Source organism: Palaemon carinicauda, chromosome 17 (assembly GCF_036898095.1).
Source record: "Palaemon carinicauda isolate YSFRI2023 chromosome 17, ASM3689809v2, whole genome shotgun sequence".
NCBI lineage: Eukaryota > Metazoa > Arthropoda > Malacostraca > Decapoda > Palaemonidae > Palaemon > Palaemon carinicauda.
Window position 1 is genome coordinate 55,402,758 of NC_090741.1, and position 21,912 is coordinate 55,424,669.

Consider the following 21,912-nt stretch of genomic DNA (forward strand, 5'->3'; position numbering starts at 1 on the left):
ATCTCTCTCTCTCTCTCTCAGGGAGAAACTAGAGTTTAAAGGATCTCTCTCTCTCTCTCTCTCTCACTCTCTCAGGGATAAACTAGAGCTTAAAGGATCTCTCTCTCTCTCTCTCTCTCTCAGGGATAAACTAGAGCTTAAAGGATCTCTCTCTCTCTCAGGGAGAAACTAGAGCTTAAAGGATCTCTCTCTCTCTCAGGGAGAAACTAGAGCTTAAAGGATCTCTCTCTCTCTCTCTCTCTCAGGGAGAAACTAGAGCTTAAAGGATCTCTCTCTCTCTCTCAGGGATAAACTAGAGCTTAAAGGATCTCTCTCTCTCTCTCTCTCTCAGGGATAAACTAGAGCTTAAAGGATCTCTTTCTCTCTCTCTCTCATGGATAAACTAGAGCTTAAAGGATCTCTCTCTCTCTCTCTCTCTCTCTCTCTCTCTCAGGGAGAAACTAGAGCTTATAAGGATCTCTCTCTCTCTCTCTCTCAGGGAGAAACTAGAGCTTAAAGGTTCTCTCTCTCTCTCTCTCTCTCTCTCTCTCTAAGGGATAAACTAGAGCTTAAAGGATATCTCTCTCTCTCAGGAATAAACTATAGCTTAAAAGATCTCTCTCTCTCTCTCCTCTCTCTCTCTCTCTCTCTCTCTCTCTCTAAGGGATAAACTAGAGCTTAAAGGATATCTCTCTCTCTCTCTCAGGAATAAACTATAGCTTAAAAGATCTCTCTCTCTCTCTCTCTAAGGGATAAACTAGAGCTTAAAGGATCTCTCTCTCTCTCTCTCTCTCTCTCTCTCTCTCTCAGGGATAAACTAGAGCTTAAAGGATATCTCTCTCTCTCTCTCTCTCTCTCTCAGGAATAAACTATATCTTCAAAGATCTCTCTCTCTCTCTCTCAGGAATGAACTATAGCTTAAAAGGTCTCTCTCTCTCTCTCTCTAAGGGATAAACTAGAGCTTAAAGGATCTCTCTCTCTCTCTCAGGGATAAACTAGAGCTTAAAGGATCTCTCTCTCTCTATCTCTCTCTAAGAGATAAACTAGAGCTTAAAGGATCTCTCTTTCTCTCTCTCAGGAATAAACCATAGCTTAAAGGATCTCTCTCTCTCTCTCTAAGGGATAAACTAGAGCTTAAAGGATCCCTCTCTCAGGAATAAACTAGAGCTTAAAGGATCTCTCTCTCTCAGGGGATAAATTAGAGCTTAAAGGATCTCTCTCAGGGAGAAACTAGAGCTTAAAGGATCTCTCTCTCTCTCTCTCTCTCTCTCTCTCTCTCTCTCTCAGGGATAAACGAGCTTAAAGGATCTCTCTCAGGGAGAAACTAGAGCTTAAAGGATCTCTCTCTCTCTCTCTCTCTCTCTCTCTCTCTCTCTCTCAGGGGAGAAACTAGAGCTTAAAGGATCTCTCTCTTACAGTATTACAAAATTTTAAACCTTACCATTACTGAACGTAGTCAGCTATATTCCAAGTGAAGTTGAAATGGCTGTTTCTGCTACAGCCTTGATTTGCGATTTTCTTTTCTTCTAAGATTTCGAGACGAGTCAAAAGATTTTCCTTAATATTCGCTTCACTTGTCACTGGAGATAACTTAAGTTAAAACCAATTCGATTATAAGGAATATTTAACACTGTTATTCTATCTCGGTGTTTCCAACATAGCCACTAGAGTCTTATGATCTCATCTTCAACTGGTTAAGTAGAAAACATTCTTCTCGCGATACGTTATCGCATTTTATCTTATCAACCAATGATTGTCTTGACTTATTGGCTTGTTTCAGATTCCAGTAAATGTATATTATCCCTTTAAATTAATAGAATAAAAGGATTATGGTAAACTCATCAGTGCTTAACCTCTGCAAATGTTCAGTATATATATTGTTTTCCGGAATTTATATGCAAAATTTTAACATTGTGTTGATCTCCTCAGTTGTTCCATATTATTGGTGTATAGGGATAATAAAACCCATATTTAAGAAAAAAGGATCCCCTGACGACCCAGATAACTATAGGGGTATCACACTACTGAGCTGTGTAGCGAAGCTTTTTACCGCTTGTGTCAATAAAAGGTTGACTGATTATATTGACAGCACTGGTCAACTTGGTGAGGAGCAGGCTGGTTTCAGGGAAGGATATAGTACTCTAGATCATATTTTTGTATTGCATTCACTTGTTAATTTCTATCTCCATCGAAAAAAGAGAATATACTGTTTGTTCGTTGATTACAGAAAAGCATTCGATTTGGTTGACAGGTCGTCCTTGTGGGGAAAAGTAATCTCACATGGCATTAATGGTAATGTTATGGCTGTCATATATAATATGTATAATAATGCAAATCATGTGTAAAGCAGAATCACAAAATTTCTAACTTTTTCGAATGTAACATAGGTGTAAGACAAGGTGAGAATCTTTCCCCATTACTTTTTTGCCATCTACCTAAATGATTTCGAGTCTTTTCTTAGCGGGGGTTATAATGGGATGGATATGTGTTCAAGGGAAATAAATGAAAAATTAAGTAGTATTGACATAGAAATGTTTTTGCGTATTTATGTTTTGCTTTATGCTGATGATACTATTGTAATGGCTGAATCCCCAAAGGAATTACAAAACGCCTTAAACAAAGTAAAAGAATATTGTGATACTTGGAAACTTCAAATTAATGTTTCAAAACTAAAGTAGTTGTATTTTCTAGAGGAAAAGTTAGAAATGTCCCGAATTTTAAATATGGTGAGGAGAGCATCGAAATTGTAGATGAATATATTTACCTTGGTACTACGTTCAATTATAATGGTCAAATGGATAAAGCTATTAAGAAACAAGTCATTCAAGCACGTAGAGCATTATTTAGTATGTTAATTAAATGTAAAAAAACTTGAATTACCCATTGATATCAATTGTGATCTATTCGATGCTCTAGTTGTACCAATTTTGACTTACGGTTGTGAAATATGGGGTTACCACAAACTAGATCATGTTGAAGCATTTCACAAGAAGTTCATGAAAAATCAGCTCTGTGTGAACAAGCGAACAGCAAACTGCATGGTATATGGGGATCTTGGCAGATTCAAAATTGAAATATCTATTTGCAAACGGATGATTGGATTTTGGTTGAGAATTGTAAAATCAAAGGCGTCTAAATCGTCAAATGTTTTTTATCGTTTTCTTAGAATTCTATACGAGTCGAATGAGTATAAGTCTAGTTGGATCCATAAAATTAAAACTATCCTTGATTCATGTGGTATGTCAAATATATGGGAGCATCCAGAAAATTTCAATCACACGTGGATAATAAATAGCCTAGAAATGAAACTCAAAGATATAGAGAGACAACAGTGGTATGCAGAAGTAGAAAGAAATATATTGTGTAGTAATTATAAACTTTTTAAGACAGAATTTGGCCAAGAAAAGTATATTATAAATTTAGATATTCCAGAAAGAATTGCCCTTAGTAAATATAGGTGTGGTACCCACAAACTTCCTGTAGCAACTGAAAGATATTCTAGGCAAGAGAATCAGCACTCTTGCACACTATGCAACGGCATTGAAGTTGGGGATGAATACCATTATGTTTTAGTTTGTCCTGTGATTAGAGAAATAAGAGAGAGATACCTAAAGCCCTACTATTGTAGAAGACCTACCACTTTCAAATTCAGTCTGCTCCTCAATACAAGTAATGCTAGAGAACTGAAAAGACTTGCAAGGTTTGTTAACCTTTTAATGTCTTTATTTTAGATTTAATACTTTCTAGGATTTTCATTATTCTGGTATTATTTTTCAATGTATGTACTTTCCTTTGTCAGAATACCTTTTATGCGTTAATTATGTACTTACTGAGTATATGTGTACATAAATATAGTTGTAATCTATTGGTCTCTTCTTTTTGTAGTTTTTGTGTAAAATATATATATCTGTGTAATTTTGTAATTCTCATACTCCGGAAGGGGTCGATAGAATAAAATTTGCCTTTGCCTTTGCCTTTACCTGTATCTTAGGATTCATCATCAGCTTAATAACCTGGTCAGGAGGAAATTAATTCGGGCAGAACTTTACGCAATTTTTAAAGGTGGACTGATTTTCAAGATTTGCTCGTCTTTCGAAGTTAATATTATGGTTGCTATTGTCAATTATTAATATTGTTATCATATAGCTACAAAAATACACAAGACGGGCTTTAATATGAGGTGTTAAACATTATTATGGAGCAAATTCCATAATATGGTTGTTATTATCAACATTATTATCACATGTCTACAAAAATACTCCAGACATGTATTATTAGAAGAGACTAAACCTTATTTTGTACTGTACATTATTCTGATGGAGCACCATAGCTTAAAGGATCTCTCTCTCTCTCTCTCTCTCTCTCTCTCTCTCTCTCTCTCTCTCTCTCTCTCTCTCTCTCTCTCTCTAAGAGATAAACTAGAGCTTAAAGGATCTCTCTCTCTCTCTCTCTCTCTCTCTCTCTCTCTCTCTCTCTCTCTCTCTCTCTCTCTCTCTCTCTCTCTCTCTCAGGAATAAACCATAGCTTAAAGGATCTCTCTCTCTCTCTCTCTAAGGGATAACCCCACCCTTTTTTTTAAGTAGAGAAGATGAGAGGTACAAGTTTCGTGTAGTTGGTATCAGGGGACATCACAAAATCCTTTCGATTTTTTTGTAATCTTTGCTTTACTTGGAAAACATAATCTCGCTTTTATCTTGAACAACCTCTCAATCAGCTTTGGTACATAACCTTTGCTTTCTCCATCATCATCCCCCCTCCCACGCCTATTGATTGATGTAAGGGGCCAGAGTTAAATTTCGCCAGTCGTCTCTATCTTGAACTTTTAATTCAATATTTCGTTTACATAAATATATATATATAGAGAGAGAGAGAGAGGCGGCTATATATATAATTTGGTATCAGAGCACCATCACTAATTAGTTTGTTTTCTAGATTACGTAATATTTTTTATAATATAGGATATGTGGATCATCACTTGTATGTTAATTTGGAAGAAAGCAACGTCAGTCATAACCTTGAATTGTTCCCTATCAAATTAAAATAGTTTCTTGAATAATTTTGGACACAACAGCTATAAGGATTGGAATTTAAGCCATAGAGTCCAGTGCTGGAGTGGGGTGGGATTTACGAATCTTGGCCCCCTGGCTCGAGAACATCACAAATTTTAAGTAATTTGTATTTTTCCTAACAGTACTTACCTCGAACTACCGTACTTTCTTAGGAGTATCTGGGATTCTCCTCCCAACCGACCAGATTTTTGTGTAGTTTCCCCTATCTCCGTTTTCTCTTGTGGGGTCCCTCCGTGGTGGATGTATACTCGCCCTGAGGTGACCCGGGTCAGCGTGCGAGAGCATGGTCCTAGGTCTCTGTCGTCAGTAAGCTTTGATAACTATAACTTCGAACTCCTGTAAGACACTTAGGGAAGGCTGGGCGAGCAATATCCCGAAAGTAGTTCGAGGTAAGTACTGTTAGGAAAAATACAAATTACTTAAAATTTGTGATTTGTTCCAACACGGAGTACTTACCTCGAACTACTTTCTTTGGAGACTTATACCTTAGGAGGTGGGAGTGAACTTACAGGCCGGGAGACCCGATATGAAACTATCCGATTGAATCTAGATAAGAGGCTAGGTTCTGGCTGACCACAAAAACGGGGTAGGAGACTCGGGAAGAACTACGCAAAAACCTTTCTAGTGCCTATGTAACTCACCTCTAACATTTCATCCTGGCATGGGCATCTCCAACGATCAACTCTCACATGGGCGGAGGATAAGGAAAGGGAAAGGGGGTTAGTAAGGAGGATCTTGTGTCGCTTGGAATTACTTCCCACGGGCTTCCCCGGGGCTTCAACCTTAAACCTGTTGGAGCGTGGAAATGACTGGTCCGATGGAGAAGGAGTCCAGGGACTTCCTTGTACAGTCTTTCAGGTAATGGGCGGTAAACGTAGACTGCCTGGCCCACGTACCTGCTTTCAGGATCTGGCCCACTGCCATGTTCTTGTCGAAGGCCAAGGAGGTGCTGAGGCCCCTGATGTCATGGGGGCGTGGTTTTTCCTGGCATCGTGGAACCGTCACTGTCATAAGCTCTCTTTATGACCTGTCTCAGCCAGAAGGAGATGGTGTTTCTGGACACCACCTTCTTTACCGGGCCCGCAGAGACAAACAGACTCTTGATCTCAGGACGAAGTCTGGCTGTCCTTTCTAGGTACTTTCTGGCCGACCTGACCGAGCACAACAACAAGTCTTCGGGATTGTCCGAACGTGGGATAGCTGGGACTGAAAAGCTCTCGAACTTGGGGTCCCAAAAGACAGGATTTTGGGTCTTGGCTACAAAGTCCGGAAGAAACTTAAAACTCAGGTCTTTCCAACCCTTCGAGTGTGAGACCTCGTACGACAGCCCGTGTGTAGCTCACTGATTCGTTTAGCGGAGGCTAGGGCTACGACGAAGACCATTTTAAGGGTAAGGTCCTTATCGAGAATGAATGAATGAATGATTTAAAGTTTTCAGGCATCCTGACATCTAAGGTCATTGACGCCGGTCCTTATCGAGAATGTTCCTGAGTGGTTCAAAGGGTGGCTTGGTAAGGAACTTAAGGACCCTGGCTAAGTCCCATTGCGGTACTCTGGAGGAGCGGGGAGAGCACGACTGTTCGAAACTCTTTATGAGCATGGAGATCTGTCGGGATGCTCCGAGGTCGAGTCCCTTGAGGAGGAAGACTTGGCCCAGTGCGGCCCGAACTCCCTTAATCGCGGGGATGGATATTCCTAGGTCGTCCCTCAGGTGAACCAGGAAATCTGCTATCTCGTGAATAGACACGTCCAAGGCCCTTAGATTCAGGGAGGCGCACCACTTTACAAACGGAGCCCATTTTGCCTGGTAGACTACAACTGATGATCTCCTTAGATAACCTATCATCCTCGTGGCGGTCCTTGGCGAGTACCCTTCCTTCCTCAACAAACGCTCGATAACCTCCATGCTTGTAGCCAGAGGGACCGAGGGTTTTCGTGGAACTTTTTGAAGTGGGGCTGACGGAGAAGGTCTTCCCTGTCTGGCAGTGGCCGCGGTGTGAGGATTGCTAACTCCTTCAGGTCTGCGAACCACTCTCTCTCCGGCCACCAGGGCGCTACCAAAGTCATCTGCAGGTTCTTTGATCGCCTGACTATGTTGAGGACCTGTCTGAGGGTTCCGAAGTGAGGGAAGGCATATGCGTTGAGACCGTCCCGTGGATGTTGGAAGGCGTCCTCGAATGCTGCTGTTGGGTCCGGGACTGGAGAGCAGAATACGGGGAGCTGGTCGTTGAGCCTCATGGCGAACAGGTCTATCACCGGGGACCCCCACTTGAGCAGGAGTGTCTGGGCTCCCTCCGGGTGTAGGGACCATTCTGACCCTACCAATTGACCTACTCTGCTGAGGCCGTCGGCTAAGATGTTCTTCTTCCCCGGAATGAACCTGGCCGTCAGCTCGATGTGTTCTTTCTCGGCCCAATCTAGGATCTTTGCCGTGATGTCACACAGCTCCCTTGACTTGAGACCTCCTTGTTTCTTCACATAGGCTACCACGGTGGCGTTGTCGCACGAGGGCCGCCGTGTTTCCTCGGAGATGATGAATGAACCTCATGCAGGCTCTTTGGACCGCTAACAACTCGAGCACGTTTATGTGTAGTAAGGTCCTCTCCTCTTGGGACCACTTGCCTTTCACTGTTTCTTCTTGGAGATGGGCTCCCCACCCCTCCTTCGATGCATCTGTGAAGAGCAACATTTCCAGAGGAGCGGTCGCGAAAGGCATCCCTTTTAGGGTGTTCGTCCTGTCGGACCACCACTTCGTCTCTTTCGTCTCCGGTGACATGCCGACCACCCTGTGCGGAGTCTCCCCTGGGGACCAGAGTTCCTTTAGGTTCCACTGAACCGCTCTCTGCTTGAGTCTTCCCCGGGGGGACCAACTTCTCCAGTGATACCAGGTGACCTGTCAGTCTCTGCCAATCCTTGGCTCTCCTGGGTATGTCTGTTAGAAAGGGGTGAAGAACCTGATCCAACTTCTCGAGCCTCTCTGTGGAGGGGAATGCTTTCCCTAACTTGGAGTCTAGGACCATCCCCTGGTATGTCATCCTGGTGGAGGGGACTAACTGTGACTTTTCCATGTTGATGGTGATTCCCAAGTCCCTGCAGAACTGCAACAATTCCATGCCTTGTTCCTTCAATACTGCCTCTGAGGCTGAAAGAAGCAACCAGTCGTCCAGGTAGCGGATCAGCCGGATCCCCTGTTTGTGCACCCAGGCTGACACTGTGGCGAACACCCTTGTGAACACCTGAGGGGCCGTCGACAGGCCGAAGCAAAGGGTCCTCAACTGCAGAGACTGGGAACCCCACTTCACCCTGAGGAACTTCCTGCTGGAGGGGTGGAGAGGGATCTGGAAATATGCATCCTTGAGGTCCAGGGACATCATGAAGTCCCCTTCCCTCAAGGCTGCCAGTACTGACTTCGGAGTGTCCATTTTGAAGTCCGTCTTGCTGATGAACTTGTTGAGGGCCGAGAGGTCGATGACCGGTCTCTACCCTCCTGTCGCTTTCTCAACCAGGAAGAGCCTGCTGTAGAACCCCGGGGACAGGTCCTTCACTAGTTCTAGAGCTCCCTTGTTCAGCATGGCTGACACCTCCTCTTGTAGTGCTGCCTTCTTCAAGGGGTCCTTGGGTGCCAGCCATTCCGCTTGATGATCGGGATCAGAGGGGGCGGCTCCGTCAGGAAGGGGACCCTGTATCCTTCCTTCAGGACTGCTACGGACCATGGATCCGCCCTGTTGTCCCGCCATGCTTGCCAAGAGTGTATGAGGCATCCCCCTACCTGAAGCTTTGGCAGGAGCAGGGGGCCTCTCTTCTTACCTCCTTCTGGAGGTGCGGCTTGAACGGCCTCACCTAGAGCCGGAGTACTTAGGCCTAAAGGAGGCCTGAGGGGTAGAACTTCCTCTACGGGGGGGCAGGGGGGGGGACGGCTGAGACGACTGTTGCCAGGTTGACAAAGGGGAGTCTCTCCTCGACTGGGACGTAGGAGGGTGTAACCCTTCTGGAGCAACCCGTCTGTGAGTGGGTCGTCTCACGACCGAGTGTCTGGGGTCCGCTGTCTCTTTTAGCCTCCGGACTCTCTCCATGGTCTCCTCTACCGCTTTCAGGGGGAAGATGGAATCGCCCCACACTGGCGAGTTCCTCAAACACTTCGCCTCTCGTTCGGGGAGCTTACGGGACAACTTGTTGAGGATCGTATCCCTCCTCCGTAGCACCCAATTGGCTGTCTGAGTGAGAGACTGAAAGGTGAGGAATTTCATGGCCTTCCCCCCTGAGCGTATCAGTTCCTGAAGAAGAGCCTGGTTCTCTGGAACCGTCAGATCGTGGGACAGTTGAAAGCTCACCAACGTACAAGCCCACCAGTCCTGCGCCGTATATTCCATCATGGAAGCCTCGGCAGGAGAGAAGCACACTGGGGCAGAGACGGTCCTGTCTTCGGCGCTGCCTTAGTTGAGGGTGGCTATAGCTGCCTCTACTGTTCGGGGACCCGAGTGCTGACCGTCGGGGATGTAGAACCTTTTCTGGTTCCACAGACCTGGGAGTAGCTTGAAGGACCCCTGGGCCCTGAGGGAGTTCACCTGTCCTGCGACGTACTTGTCGACATGTTCCCTACCGAGCTTGACATCCAGAGCCAAGGGGAGGGTCAAGGATGGCTTTTGCTGGACAGGGTTATCCACCATCCTCCCCAACCCCGAGAGCCAAGCCTGCTCCGTCGACGGCTTCGGATCATCCAAACGATGATGATGCCTGATGAGGGCCAGGACCTTCCTGTAGGAAGACACCTCATCTGAAGTACACTCGCCAACGTCTATCAGGCCACCGACCACCTGGTCCTCCGCGTCAAGTGCATCGGTGAGCGCGGATGGATCCATGTGGGAGGCTAAGTCTTCTTCCTCTGGGCGGATCGATGGAGCGGGTCCTTCCGCCACGGGTGGCGCCGCCGAGACGGAGGTAGCCGTCATGAGTCTACCTCCGCTCGGGGAGATCCGTGGGGTATGGGTCCCACGTTGTACTACCTGGTACCCAGGGCACTCTAACTGTGCTGCCATGGTCCCGGGTACGTAGGAAGAACTAACGGGCCGACACAGCGGCTCTCTCCGCTGGGCGAATGGAGCCAGTGACTTGGCGGGTAGGGGAACGACAATGCCGACCTGAGTCGACGGCTTCGACCGGCGTGTGGGTCGAGCGGTTGAAATGCAGGGCAGGGGCATAGGGGTGGCTCCAGAGGCCAATGAGGCAGACACTGGAGCGGTAGAGGCCCTGATCGACCCGCTATGGGGGAAAGCCGCCTGAGCCCACCTGTCCTGGGAAGAACGTCTATGCTTGCTCTTCCTCTTCGATGACTTGGCCTTCTTCCTGGAGGGGCCTGAACGGGAACGAGACTTCGACTTACGGGACCTCTTCCGCTTCCTTCTGGACTCCCGGGGGTCGTCGTCCTCCGAAGACGATGAGGAAGAGAGAGAGAGAGACTGGAGAGCAGAATACGGGGAGCTGGTCGTTGAGCCTCATGGCGAACAGGTCTATCACCGGGGACCCCCACTTGAGCAGGAGTGTCTGGGCTCCCTCCGGGTGTAGGGACCATTCTGACCCTACCAATTGACCTACTCTGCTGAGGCCGTCGGCTAAGATGTTCTTCTTCCCCGGAATGAACCTGGCCGTCAGCTCGATGTGTTCTTTCTCGGCCCAATCTAGGATCTTTGCCGTGATGTCACACAGCTCCCTTGACTTGAGACCTCCTTGTTTCTTCACATAGGCTACCACGGTGGCGTTGTCGCACGAGGGCCGCCGTGTTTCCTCGGAGATGATGAATGAACCTCATGCAGGCTCTTTGGACCGCTAACAACTCGAGCACGTTTATGTGTAGTAAGGTCCTCTCCTCTTGGGACCACTTGCCTTTCACTGTTTCTTCTTGGAGATGGGCTCCCCACCCCTCCTTCGATGCATCTGTGAAGAGCAACATTTCCAGAGGAGCGGTCGCGAAAGGCATCCCTTTTAGGGTGTTCGTCCTGTCGGACCACCACTTCGTCTCTTTCGTCTCCGGTGACATGCCGACCACCCTGTGCGGAGTCTCCCCTGGGGACCAGAGTTCCTTTAGGTTCCACTGAACCGCTCTCTGCTTGAGTCTTCCCCGGGGGGACCAACTTCTCCAGTGATACCAGGTGACCTGTCAGTCTCTGCCAATCCTTGGCTCTCCTGGGTATGTCTGTTAGAAAGGGGTGAAGAACCTGATCCAACTTCTCGAGCCTCTCTGTGGAGGGGAATGCTTTCCCTAACTTGGAGTCTAGGACCATCCCCTGGTATGTCATCCTGGTGGAGGGGACTAACTGTGACTTTTCCATGTTGATGGTGATTCCCAAGTCCCTGCAGAACTGCAACAATTCCATGCCTTGTTCCTTCAATACTGCCTCTGAGGCTGAAAGAAGCAACCAGTCGTCCAGGTAGCGGATCAGCCGGATCCCCTGTTTGTGCACCCAGGCTGACACTGTGGCGAACACCCTTGTGAACACCTGAGGGGCCGTCGACAGGCCGAAGCAAAGGGTCCTCAACTGCAGAGACTGGGAACCCCACTTCACCCTGAGGAACTTCCTGCTGGAGGGGTGGAGAGGGATCTGGAAATATGCATCCTTGAGGTCCAGGGACATCATGAAGTCCCCTTCCCTCAAGGCTGCCAGTACTGACTTCGGAGTGTCCATTTTGAAGTCCGTCTTGCTGATGAACTTGTTGAGGGCCGAGAGGTCGATGACCGGTCTCTACCCTCCTGTCGCTTTCTCAACCAGGAAGAGCCTGCTGTAGAACCCCGGGGACAGGTCCTTCACTAGTTCTAGAGCTCCCTTGTTCAGCATGGCTGACACCTCCTCTTGTAGTGCTGCCTTCTTCAAGGGGTCCTTGGGTGCCAGCCATTCCGCTTGATGATCGGGATCAGAGGGGGCGGCTCCGTCAGGAAGGGGACCCTGTATCCTTCCTTCAGGACTGCTACGGACCATGGATCCGCCCTGTTGTCCCGCCATGCTTGCCAAGAGTGTATGAGGCATCCCCCTACCTGAAGCTTTGGCAGGAGCAGGGGGCCTCTCTTCTTACCTCCTTCTGGAGGTGCGGCTTGAACGGCCTCACCTAGAGCCGGAGTACTTAGGCCTAAAGGAGGCCTGAGGGGTAGAACTTCCTCTACGGGGGGGCAGGGGGGGGACGGCTGAGACGACTGTTGCCAGGTTGACAAAGGGGAGTCTCTCCTCGACTGGGACGTAGGAGGGTGTAACCCTTCTGGAGCAACCCGTCTGTGAGTGGGTCGTCTCACGACCGAGTGTCTGGGGTCCGCTGTCTCTTTTAGCCTCCGGACTCTCTCCATGGTCTCCTCTACCGCTTTCAGGGGGAAGATGGAATCGCCCCACACTGGCGAGTTCCTCAAACACTTCGCCTCTCGTTCGGGGAGCTTACGGGACAACTTGTTGAGGATCGTATCCCTCCTCCGTAGCACCCAATTGGCTGTCTGAGTGAGAGACTGAAAGGTGAGGAATTTCATGGCCTTCCCCCCTGAGCGTATCAGTTCCTGAAGAAGAGCCTGGTTCTCTGGAACCGTCAGATCGTGGGACAGTTGAAAGCTCACCAACGTACAAGCCCACCAGTCCTGCGCCGTATATTCCATCATGGAAGCCTCGGCAGGAGAGAAGCACACTGGGGCAGAGACGGTCCTGTCTTCGGCGCTGCCTTAGTTGAGGGTGGCTATAGCTGCCTCTACTGTTCGGGGACCCGAGTGCTGACCGTCGGGGATGTAGAACCTTTTCTGGTTCCACAGACCTGGGAGTAGCTTGAAGGACCCCTGGGCCCTGAGGGAGTTCACCTGTCCTGCGACGTACTTGTCGACATGTTCCCTACCGAGCTTGACATCCAGAGCCAAGGGGAGGGTCAAGGATGGCTTTTGCTGGACAGGGTTATCCACCATCCTCCCCAACCCCGAGAGCCAAGCCTGCTCCGTCGACGGCTTCGGATCATCCAAACGATGATGATGCCTGATGAGGGCCAGGACCTTCCGGTAGGAAGACACCTCATCTGAAGTACACTCGCCAACGTCTATCAGGCCACCGACCACCTGGTCCTCCGCGTCAAGTGCATCGGTGAGCGCGGATGGATCCATGTGGGAGGCTAAGTCTTCTTCCTCTGGGCGGATCGATGGAGCGGGTCCTTCCGCCACGGGTGGCGCCGCCGAGACGGAGGTAGCCGTCATGAGTCTACCTCCGCTCGGGGAGATCCGTGGGGTATGGGTCCCACGGTGTACTACCTGGTACCCAGGGCACTCTAACTGTGCTGCCATGGTCCCGGGTACGTAGGAAGAACTAACGGGCCGACACAGCGGCTCTCTCCGCTGGGCGAATGGAGCCAGTGACTTGGCGGGTAGGGGAACGACAATGCCGACCTGAGTCGACGGCTTCGACCGGCGTGTGGGTCGAGCGGTTGAAATGCAGGGCAGGGGCATAGGGGTGGCTCCAGAGGCCAATGAGGCAGACACTGGAGCGGTAGAGGCCCTGATCGACCCGCTATGGGGGAAAGCCGCCTGAGCCCACCTGTCCTGGGAAGAACGTCTATGCTTGCTCTTCCTCTTCGATGACTTGGCCTTCTTCCTGGAGGGGCCTGAACGGGAACGAGACTTCGACTTACGGGACCTCTTCCGCTTCCTTCTGGACTCCCGGGGGTCGTCGTCCTCCGAAGACGATGAGGAAGAGAGAGAGAGAGACTGGAGAGCAGAATACGGGGAGCTGGTCGTTGAGCCTCATGGCGAACAGGTCTATCACCGGGGACCCCCACTTGAGCAGGAGTGTCTGGGCTCCCTCCGGGTGTAGGGACCATTCTGACCCTACCAATTGACCTACTCTGCTGAGGCCGTCGGCTAAGATGTTCTTCTTCCCCGGAATGAACCTGGCCGTCAGCTCGATGTGTTCTTTCTCGGCCCAATCTAGGATCTTTGCCGTGATGTCACACAGCTCCCTTGACTTGAGACCTCCTTGTTTCTTCACATAGGCTACCACGGTGGCGTTGTCGCACGAGGGCCGCCGTGTTTCCTCGGAGATGATGAATGAACCTCATGCAGGCTCTTTGGACCGCTAACAACTCGAGCACGTTTATGTGTAGTAAGGTCCTCTCCTCTTGGGACCACTTGCCTTTCACTGTTTCTTCTTGGAGATGGGCTCCCCACCCCTCCTTCCATGCATCTGTGAAGAGCAACATTTCCAGAGGAGCGGTCGCGAAAGGCATCCCTTTTAGGGTGTTCGTCCTGTCGGACCACCACTTCGTCTCTTTCGTCTCCGGTGACATGCCGACCACCCTGTGCGGAGTCTCCCCTGGGGACCAGAGTTCCTTTAGGTTCCACTGAACCGCTCTCTGCTTGAGTCTTCCCCGGGGGGACCAACTTCTCCAGTGATACCAGGTGACCTGTCAGTCTCTGCCAATCCTTGGCTCTCCTGGGTATGTCTGTTAGAAAGGGGTGAAGAACCTGATCCAACTTCTCGAGCCTCTCTGTGGAGGGGAATGCTTTCCCTAACTTGGAGTCTAGGACCATCCCCTGGTATGTCATCCTGGTGGAGGGGACTAACTGTGACTTTTCCATGTTGATGGTGATTCCCAAGTCCCTGCAGAACTGCAACAATTCCATGCCTTGTTCCTTCAATACTGCCTCTGAGGCTGAAAGAAGCAACCAGTCGTCCAGGTAGCGGATCAGCCGGATCCCCTGTTTGTGCACCCAGGCTGACACTGTGGCGAACACCCTTGTGAACACCTGAGGGGCCGTCGACAGGCCGAAGCAAAGGGTCCTCAACTGCAGAGACTGGGAACCCCACTTCACCCTGAGGAACTTCCTGCTGGAGGGGTGGAGAGGGATCTGGAAATATGCATCCTTGAGGTCCAGGGACATCATGAAGTCCCCTTCCCTCAAGGCTGCCAGTACTGACTTCGGAGTGTCCATTTTGAAGTCCGTCTTGCTGATGAACTTGTTGAGGGCCGAGAGGTCGATGACCGGTCTCTACCCTCCTGTCGCTTTCTCAACCAGGAAGAGCCTGCTGTAGAACCCCGGGGACAGGTCCTTCACTAGTTCTAGAGCTCCCTTGTTCAGCATGGCTGACACCTCCTCTTGTAGTGCTGCCTTCTTCAAGGGGTCCTTGGGTGCCAGCCATTCCGCTTGATGATCGGGATCAGAGGGGGCGGCTCCGTCAGGAAGGGGACCCTGTATCCTTCCTTCAGGACTGCTACGGACCATGGATCCGCCCTGTTGTCCCGCCATGCTTGCCAAGAGTGTATGAGGCATCCCCCTACCTGAAGCTTTGGCAGGAGCAGGGGGCCTCTCTTCTTACCTCCTTCTGGAGGTGCGGCTTGAACGGCCTCACCTAGAGCCGGAGTACTTAGGCCTAAAGGAGGCCTGAGGGGTAGAACTTCCTCTACGGGGGGGCAGGGGGGGGGGACGGCTGAGACGACTGTTGCCAGGTTGACAAAGGGGAGTCTCTCCTCGACTGGGACGTAGGAGGGTGTAACCCTTCTGGAGCAACCCGTCTGTGAGTGGGTCGTCTCACGACCGAGTGTCTGGGGTCCGCTGTCTCTTTTAGCCTCCGGACTCTCTCCATGGTCTCCTCTACCGCTTTCAGGGGGAAGATGGAATCGCCCCACACTGGCGAGTTCCTCAAACACTTCGCCTCTCGTTCGGGGAGCTTACGGGACAACTTGTTGAGGATCGTATCCCTCCTCCGTAGCACCCAATTGGCTGTCTGAGTGAGAGACTGAAAGGTGAGGAATTTCATGGCCTTCCCCCCTGAGCGTATCAGTTCCTGAAGAAGAGCCTGGTTCTCTGGAACCGTCAGATCGTGGGACAGTTGAAAGCTCACCAACGTACAAGCCCACCAGTCCTGCGCCGTATATTCCATCATGGAAGCCTCGGCAGGAGAGAAGCACACCGGGGCAGAGACGGTCCTGTCTTCGGCGCTGCCTTAGTTGAGGGTGGCTATAGCTGCCTCTACTGTTCGGGGACCCGAGTGCTGACCGTCGGGGATGTAGAACCTTTTCTGGTTCCACAGACCTGGGAGTAGCTTGAAGGACCCCTGGGCCCTGAGGGAGTTCACCTGTCCTGCGACGTACTTGTCGACATGTTCCCTACCGAGCTTGACATCCAGAGCCAAGGGGAGGGTCAAGGATGGCTTTTGCTGGACAGGGTTATCCACCATCCTCCCCAACCCCAAGAGCCAAGCCTGCTCCGTCGACGGCTTCGGATCATCCAAACGATGATGATGCCTGATGAGGGCCAGGACCTTCCTGTAGGAAGACACCTCATCTGAAGTACACTCGCCAACGTCTATCAGGCCACCGACCACCTGGTCCTCCGCGTCAAGTGCATCGGTGAGCGCGGATGGATCCATGTGGGAGGCTAAGTCTTCTTCCTCTGGGCGGATCGATGGAGCGGGTCCTTCCGCCACGGGTGGCGCCGCCGAGACGGAGGTAGCCGTCATGAGTCTACCTCCGCTCGGGGAGATCCGTGGGGTATGGGTCCCACGGTGTACTACCTGGTACCCAGGGCACTCTAACTGTGCTGCCATGGTCCCGGGTACGTAGGAAGAACTAACGGGCCGACACAGCGGCTCTCTCCGCTGGGCGAATGGAGCCAGTGACTTGGCGGGTAGGGGAACGACAATGCCGACCTGAGTCGACGGCTTCGACCGGCGTGTGGGTCGAGCGGTTGAAATGCAGGGCAGGGGCATAGGGGTGGCTCCAGAGGCCAATGAGGCAGACACTGGAGCGGTAGAGGCCCTGATCGACCCGCTATGGGGGAAAGCCGCCTGAGCCCACCTGTCCTGGGAAGAACGTCTATGCTTGCTCTTCCTCTTCGATGACTTGGCCTTCTTCCTGGAGGGGCCTGAACGGGAACGAGACTTCGACTTACGGGACCTCTTCCGCTTCCTTCTGGACTCCCGGGGGTCGTCGTCCTCCGAAGACGATGAGGAAGAGGAAGAGGGAGAAGAGCTGGAGGAGGAGCTGGCAGAGTCCTCCAAGTCCTCCGTCACTGATGCAGGGTCCTGGCATTGTTCTACCGGCGTGAAGAGCTGCATAAAGTCAGGCAGGAGCGTTGACGACAGCGCCGGGGGAGTCCGTAGGGCTTTCCTTGATGCGAACCACCCCTCAAATTCTTCTTCCTGACGCATCGGCGATCTAAAGGGCGTCCTTGGAGCCGTCCAGACAATAGAATTGGGGTCTGATGAACCCGTTGGCTGCCTTTCTTTGTCCGCCTCTCCCCCGGGCGCTGTGGTAACGAGACGGGTCCTGCGGGCACCAGGGCCTCGTCTCCTGAACACACTCCCCCCCCCCCAGCAGGCCCCCCGCATGCCTGCGAAAGAACAACAGTGAGATAGTTTGTATACTTAACTGTCTAACGATTGTTATTCTCCTTAGTAATATTCATATAACTGTTAAGCTAATTATTGCTGTAATAGTTCTTAACTTCTATTGCTGTTAACTATCATAATCATTGTTTACTTCCTGTATATACTATTCTCAGTATTCAGTACTGAACTGTATCTTGTACCGTGAGTTTTGGATAATAAATACTGAAAGGAACCGCTGTGTTTGTCAAACCATGACTGGTGGCAGCATGTCAGAATCCACGCCTACCGAACATAACGCTGTTGCAAAGGAGATTATGCTGAGTGTGTCTTTTGGGGATGATGTGTCTCCAATGTCTTGGCAGTCCTTTTCATCGCATTTCTCGTTAGTCAAGCAAGCAAACTTACTACGAGGAGTACCGTCTTGGCGCGACGCAGGATATAGGGCCCTCATGCTGAGATTACAATTTAGGGGACCAACAGCCAACTATGTTGAGTAACAGTCGTTACAGGACCCTGAGTGGGGTAAGGACGATGTCGCAATTATGGACAGACTTGCGCAGCGGATTCTCATGGCGGATGCAATTGAAGTAAGGATTCTGAGGTTTGAGGAATCTATACAGTTGCAGGGGGAGAGTCTGAGTGATTATATGACTTGTCTGCAACTGTTGGCAGGTCAAGCATTTGCTAAAGAACCAACTGATATTGTACGGAAGCGTGTTGTATGGCGATTTCTCTCGGGGTTGCACGATGCAGATGTTCGATCCCAATTGATTAGAGAGAAGTGGATGGAGTCAGAGGAGACTGCCAAGTCGTATGATGAGGTGGTAAAAATTGCATTGGCAGCGTTGTCTACTAAACGAGCAACTAAAGCTACAGGACCTAGGAATCCCAGTGTCCATGTGAATCAAATTGAGGGTACGTCCAATGTCTGTTTGATGGAGGACACACCGGAAACTATGGAGGTTGCAACTGTACGAGGAAATGCTAATGCTGGATCATGGGGCAGCAAGAAGAGGGAATCCTATACTTCTCGTAAATTTAAGTGTTATTATTGTAAAATGACACATGCGGGTGGATGGAAAGCATGTGCACGAAGGAGAGATGAAAATCCTGCTTGGTACCCTCCCCAGGTTCAAGGAAGAAATTTTCAGTGAGGCCTGCTCCACACGGGAGCTTGGAGCAGTCTGTACAATTTAATCCTACTTCCGCTTTCCAACGCACTGTGGCTTTGGTACAGCCAAAGGTGAAGGGTCAAATGAGATATCGGCATGTGCTCTCCAGCCAAACAGCAACTCGGATATTGAAAAACATTACAAATTACGTTACTGTGGAGATGATGAAAACTAAGTATAATGCTTTGGTGGACACCGGAAGTGATTATTCTTTAGTTTCTGAGGATATCTTGAGTGATGCTCAGAAATCTCTTGTCAGCTCGAGTAATATTACAGCTTGCGGAGCGAGCAGTATTCTGATGGATGTAAAGTTAGGCAAAACCATAGTGAGACAACATAGGTTCGTTGTGGTATCTAAACTTGTTACTAGAGTGATACTTGGGATGGACTTGTGGATAAAACTTGGCACAGTCACTCTAGATTTGACAAAAGGGAGGTTGCGAGTGGATTCAATAAATTTATCATTGCCCTTGAATACTGGGGAAAGGACACAATCACATAAATCATGCTCTGATGGAGTGGTGAAGCTCATTGTTAGAGCTGAGAATGCAGTTGTGATACCTCCTAGGACAGAATTATTTATATGCTGCTCAGCTGATGGGATGGTTCCAGATGAGCAGTATCTGTTGTGTCCCCGACGCCCTGAGGGTTCTCCGGTTGCCCCCCCTCATTGCTGCATCCAAGGTTCAATCAAGAAGAAAATGTATGTGAGAGTTGCAAATGTATCGGATAAACGCGAAACTGTGCAGAGTGGAGAGGAGATCGGGGAACTAGAGCCCAGTGTGGTAGGATACGATGGCAACCATAGCCTTTCAAGTTCAATTGAGGGGAAAAGAGGAAATTTCATCATTGGAGAGTCGCTTACTTTTGAGCAGAAAGAGGAAATAGACAAGGTACTTCATGAGTTCAAGAATGTTTTCTATAATGGAGGCCCACTGCCGCTGGTACAGGTAGGGGTGGAACACACAATCAGAGTTAACCCAGATTCAGCACCAATAGCAAATAGACCGCGGCGGTTGTCACCTGCTTTGGAGGCAGAAGTCAAGAAGGAGCTAAGCAAACTTCAGGATATGGGTGTAATAAAGAAATCATGTAGCCCTTGGGCAGCTCCTATTGTTTGCGCGCGTCGAGCCGATGGAAGTCTTCGGTTGGCTATTGATTATAGGGGAGTAAATAGCGTGTCCCAGCCAGCAACATTGCATCCAATTCCTGTCGTCGAGGACCTTCTTGATAGACTTGGTCAGGCAAAATACTTTTCAGTGCTTGATGCAAAGTCTGGATACCATCAGATGCCTCTTCGGAGGGAGGATTGTGAGGTCTCAGCCTTTGTAGTCCCATGGGGGCAGTTTGAATGGCATGGTAGAACTCCTTTTGGTCTGAAAGGGGCAGGTTATACGTTTCAACGGATGATGGCTACAATACTCAGTGATTGCAACTATACGGATGCATTGTGTTATCTCGACGACATACTGGTCTGGGGTTCAACATGGAAAGAACACATAGCAAGGCTCAGAAATGTGTTGAGCAGGATTCGTGATGCTGGGCTTGCGCTAGCCCCGAATAAGTGTAAATTTGGGGTGCGTGAAGTGGAGTATCTGGGTTCTGTGGTTGGTGATGGCATGCTTCGCATTAGTGAGCAAAGAGTTCATCAACTGAGGGATCTTCCTAGGCCTTTGACTGTCAGGCAGTTGCGTCAGGCCATTGGGGCATTTTCTTATGTGCAAAAATGGATTCCAGGGATGTCACAGACTGCTAAGCCCCTGTATGAGGCTTTGGAAAAAACCCACACCAGAAATTGCATTGGTCGGTCGAGATGGTTGAGGCTTTTGAGAGGCTTAAAAACCAGGTAGCAAATGCTGTGGCACTCCATCTTCCTGACTATAGTAAACAGTTTGTTTTGATCACTTATGCAAGTGATGTTGGAGCAGGAGCAATGTTAGCCAACAAGTCTGCATCCAAGGAACTGTTACCAATTGCCTTTTACCACCATACATTCTCCAAATCCGAGCAGAGGTATTCAACGACAGAAAAGGAATTACTGGTGGTTATCCTGGCGATAAAAAGATTTCGGATGTACCTCTCCTCTGCACCGTTTGATCTGATAACGGACATCAGGCATTAAGATGGCTAAACACCCTGGATATTAGAGAAGAGAGAGGGTGCCGAGGGAGATGGATTGAAACAATTCAGCAGTTTGACATAAATCCAATTCATAAAAGTGGTCGCAGTGCTGTGATGTCCATGGCTGATTATCTGTCGAGAGTTGGTGCTGATGGAAATCTGGTATCGCATATTGCAAGTATAGCAGTAGGATCTTCTCAACAGTGGGCCACAGTATTTGTAGATCCCAATGAAATGTTAGAAAAACAGCATTGCAATGAAGGGATCAGGGAAGTAGTGAACTTTATGAAAAATACAAGTTCACCGGGGTGTGTGTCAGAGGAGAATGAGCTTGCCAAATATGGTAACCGTTTGGGTATTACTAAAAATGGAATTCTGTGTTATATAAATTATAAAGGAAGACGCTCACAAGAACATCCCTATGGCGTGAAAGAAGAGTGGCTACCTGTAATACCTAAGGATATGAGACTCTATGCACTTCAAATGATTCATGACAGTCCAATGAGTGGTCACATGGGTCGTGATCGAACATGGGAAAGAGCTCGGAAGAGTTTCTGGTGGCCTCGCATGAAGGCAGATGTCCATGCACATGTCAGTAAATGTGAAGCATGTGGGAGTAACAAAAGATCGAAGCATCCAGGGAAGGCCCCTTTTCAGAACCGCGAGCTCGCGGAATACATGAATGAACAGGTGCAAGTTGATTTCATGGGTCCGTTTCCCATTTCATCCTCACATCCATATCGTTATATCCTTCAAATGCAAGATATTTTGACTCGCTATGTTGTTTTGGTACCTCTTGAGGATTGTTCAGCAAAAACAGCAGTGGATACTCTAGTTGAAAGATGGATTTGCATGTTTGGGGTGCCCCGTGTCATAATGTCGGACAGAGGATCACATTTTACAGCTGATATCTTCAAGGCAATGTGTAACATGTTTGGAATTAAGCAGGATTTTGGTTCTCCTTACCATCCAAGAAGTCAGGCCCAGGTAGAACGTCAAAATCAATTATTGGACAACGTTCGTTGCATGTGTCACAATAATATGGATCTTTGGCCTGAAATGATACCCAGGGTACAGTTCTCTCACAATACAGCTGTAAATACTACGACTACATTTACTCCACATGAGCTCGTCTATGGGACTCCGGCTCAACGTCCAGAGGAGATTCTAAAAAAGGAAACTTCCAAAGATGAGGATTATCAACCGGGCTCTTTGGGTAATGCAGCAATCGCAGAA

The 21,912-nt window shown here is 49.3% G+C and overlaps 1 protein-coding gene and 1 long non-coding RNA gene across 2 annotated transcripts in view; one reads left to right on the top strand and one right to left on the bottom strand.

Annotated features, from left to right (window-relative positions):
- Positions 1-1,662, bottom strand: part of LOC137656759 (uncharacterized) — a 9,615-nt gene extending 7,953 nt beyond the window's left edge. Inside the window, exon 1 of the mRNA XM_068391022.1 lies at positions 1,421-1,662. Coding sequence (XP_068247123.1) covers positions 1,421-1,423 — 3 coding nt within the window. The 5' untranslated portion in view covers positions 1,424-1,662. The remainder of the gene's footprint in view (positions 1-1,420) is intronic.
- Positions 1-21,912, top strand: part of LOC137656086 (uncharacterized) — a 75,535-nt gene that overhangs the window by 38,559 nt on the left and 15,064 nt on the right. The gene's annotated exons all lie outside the window — the stretch shown is intronic.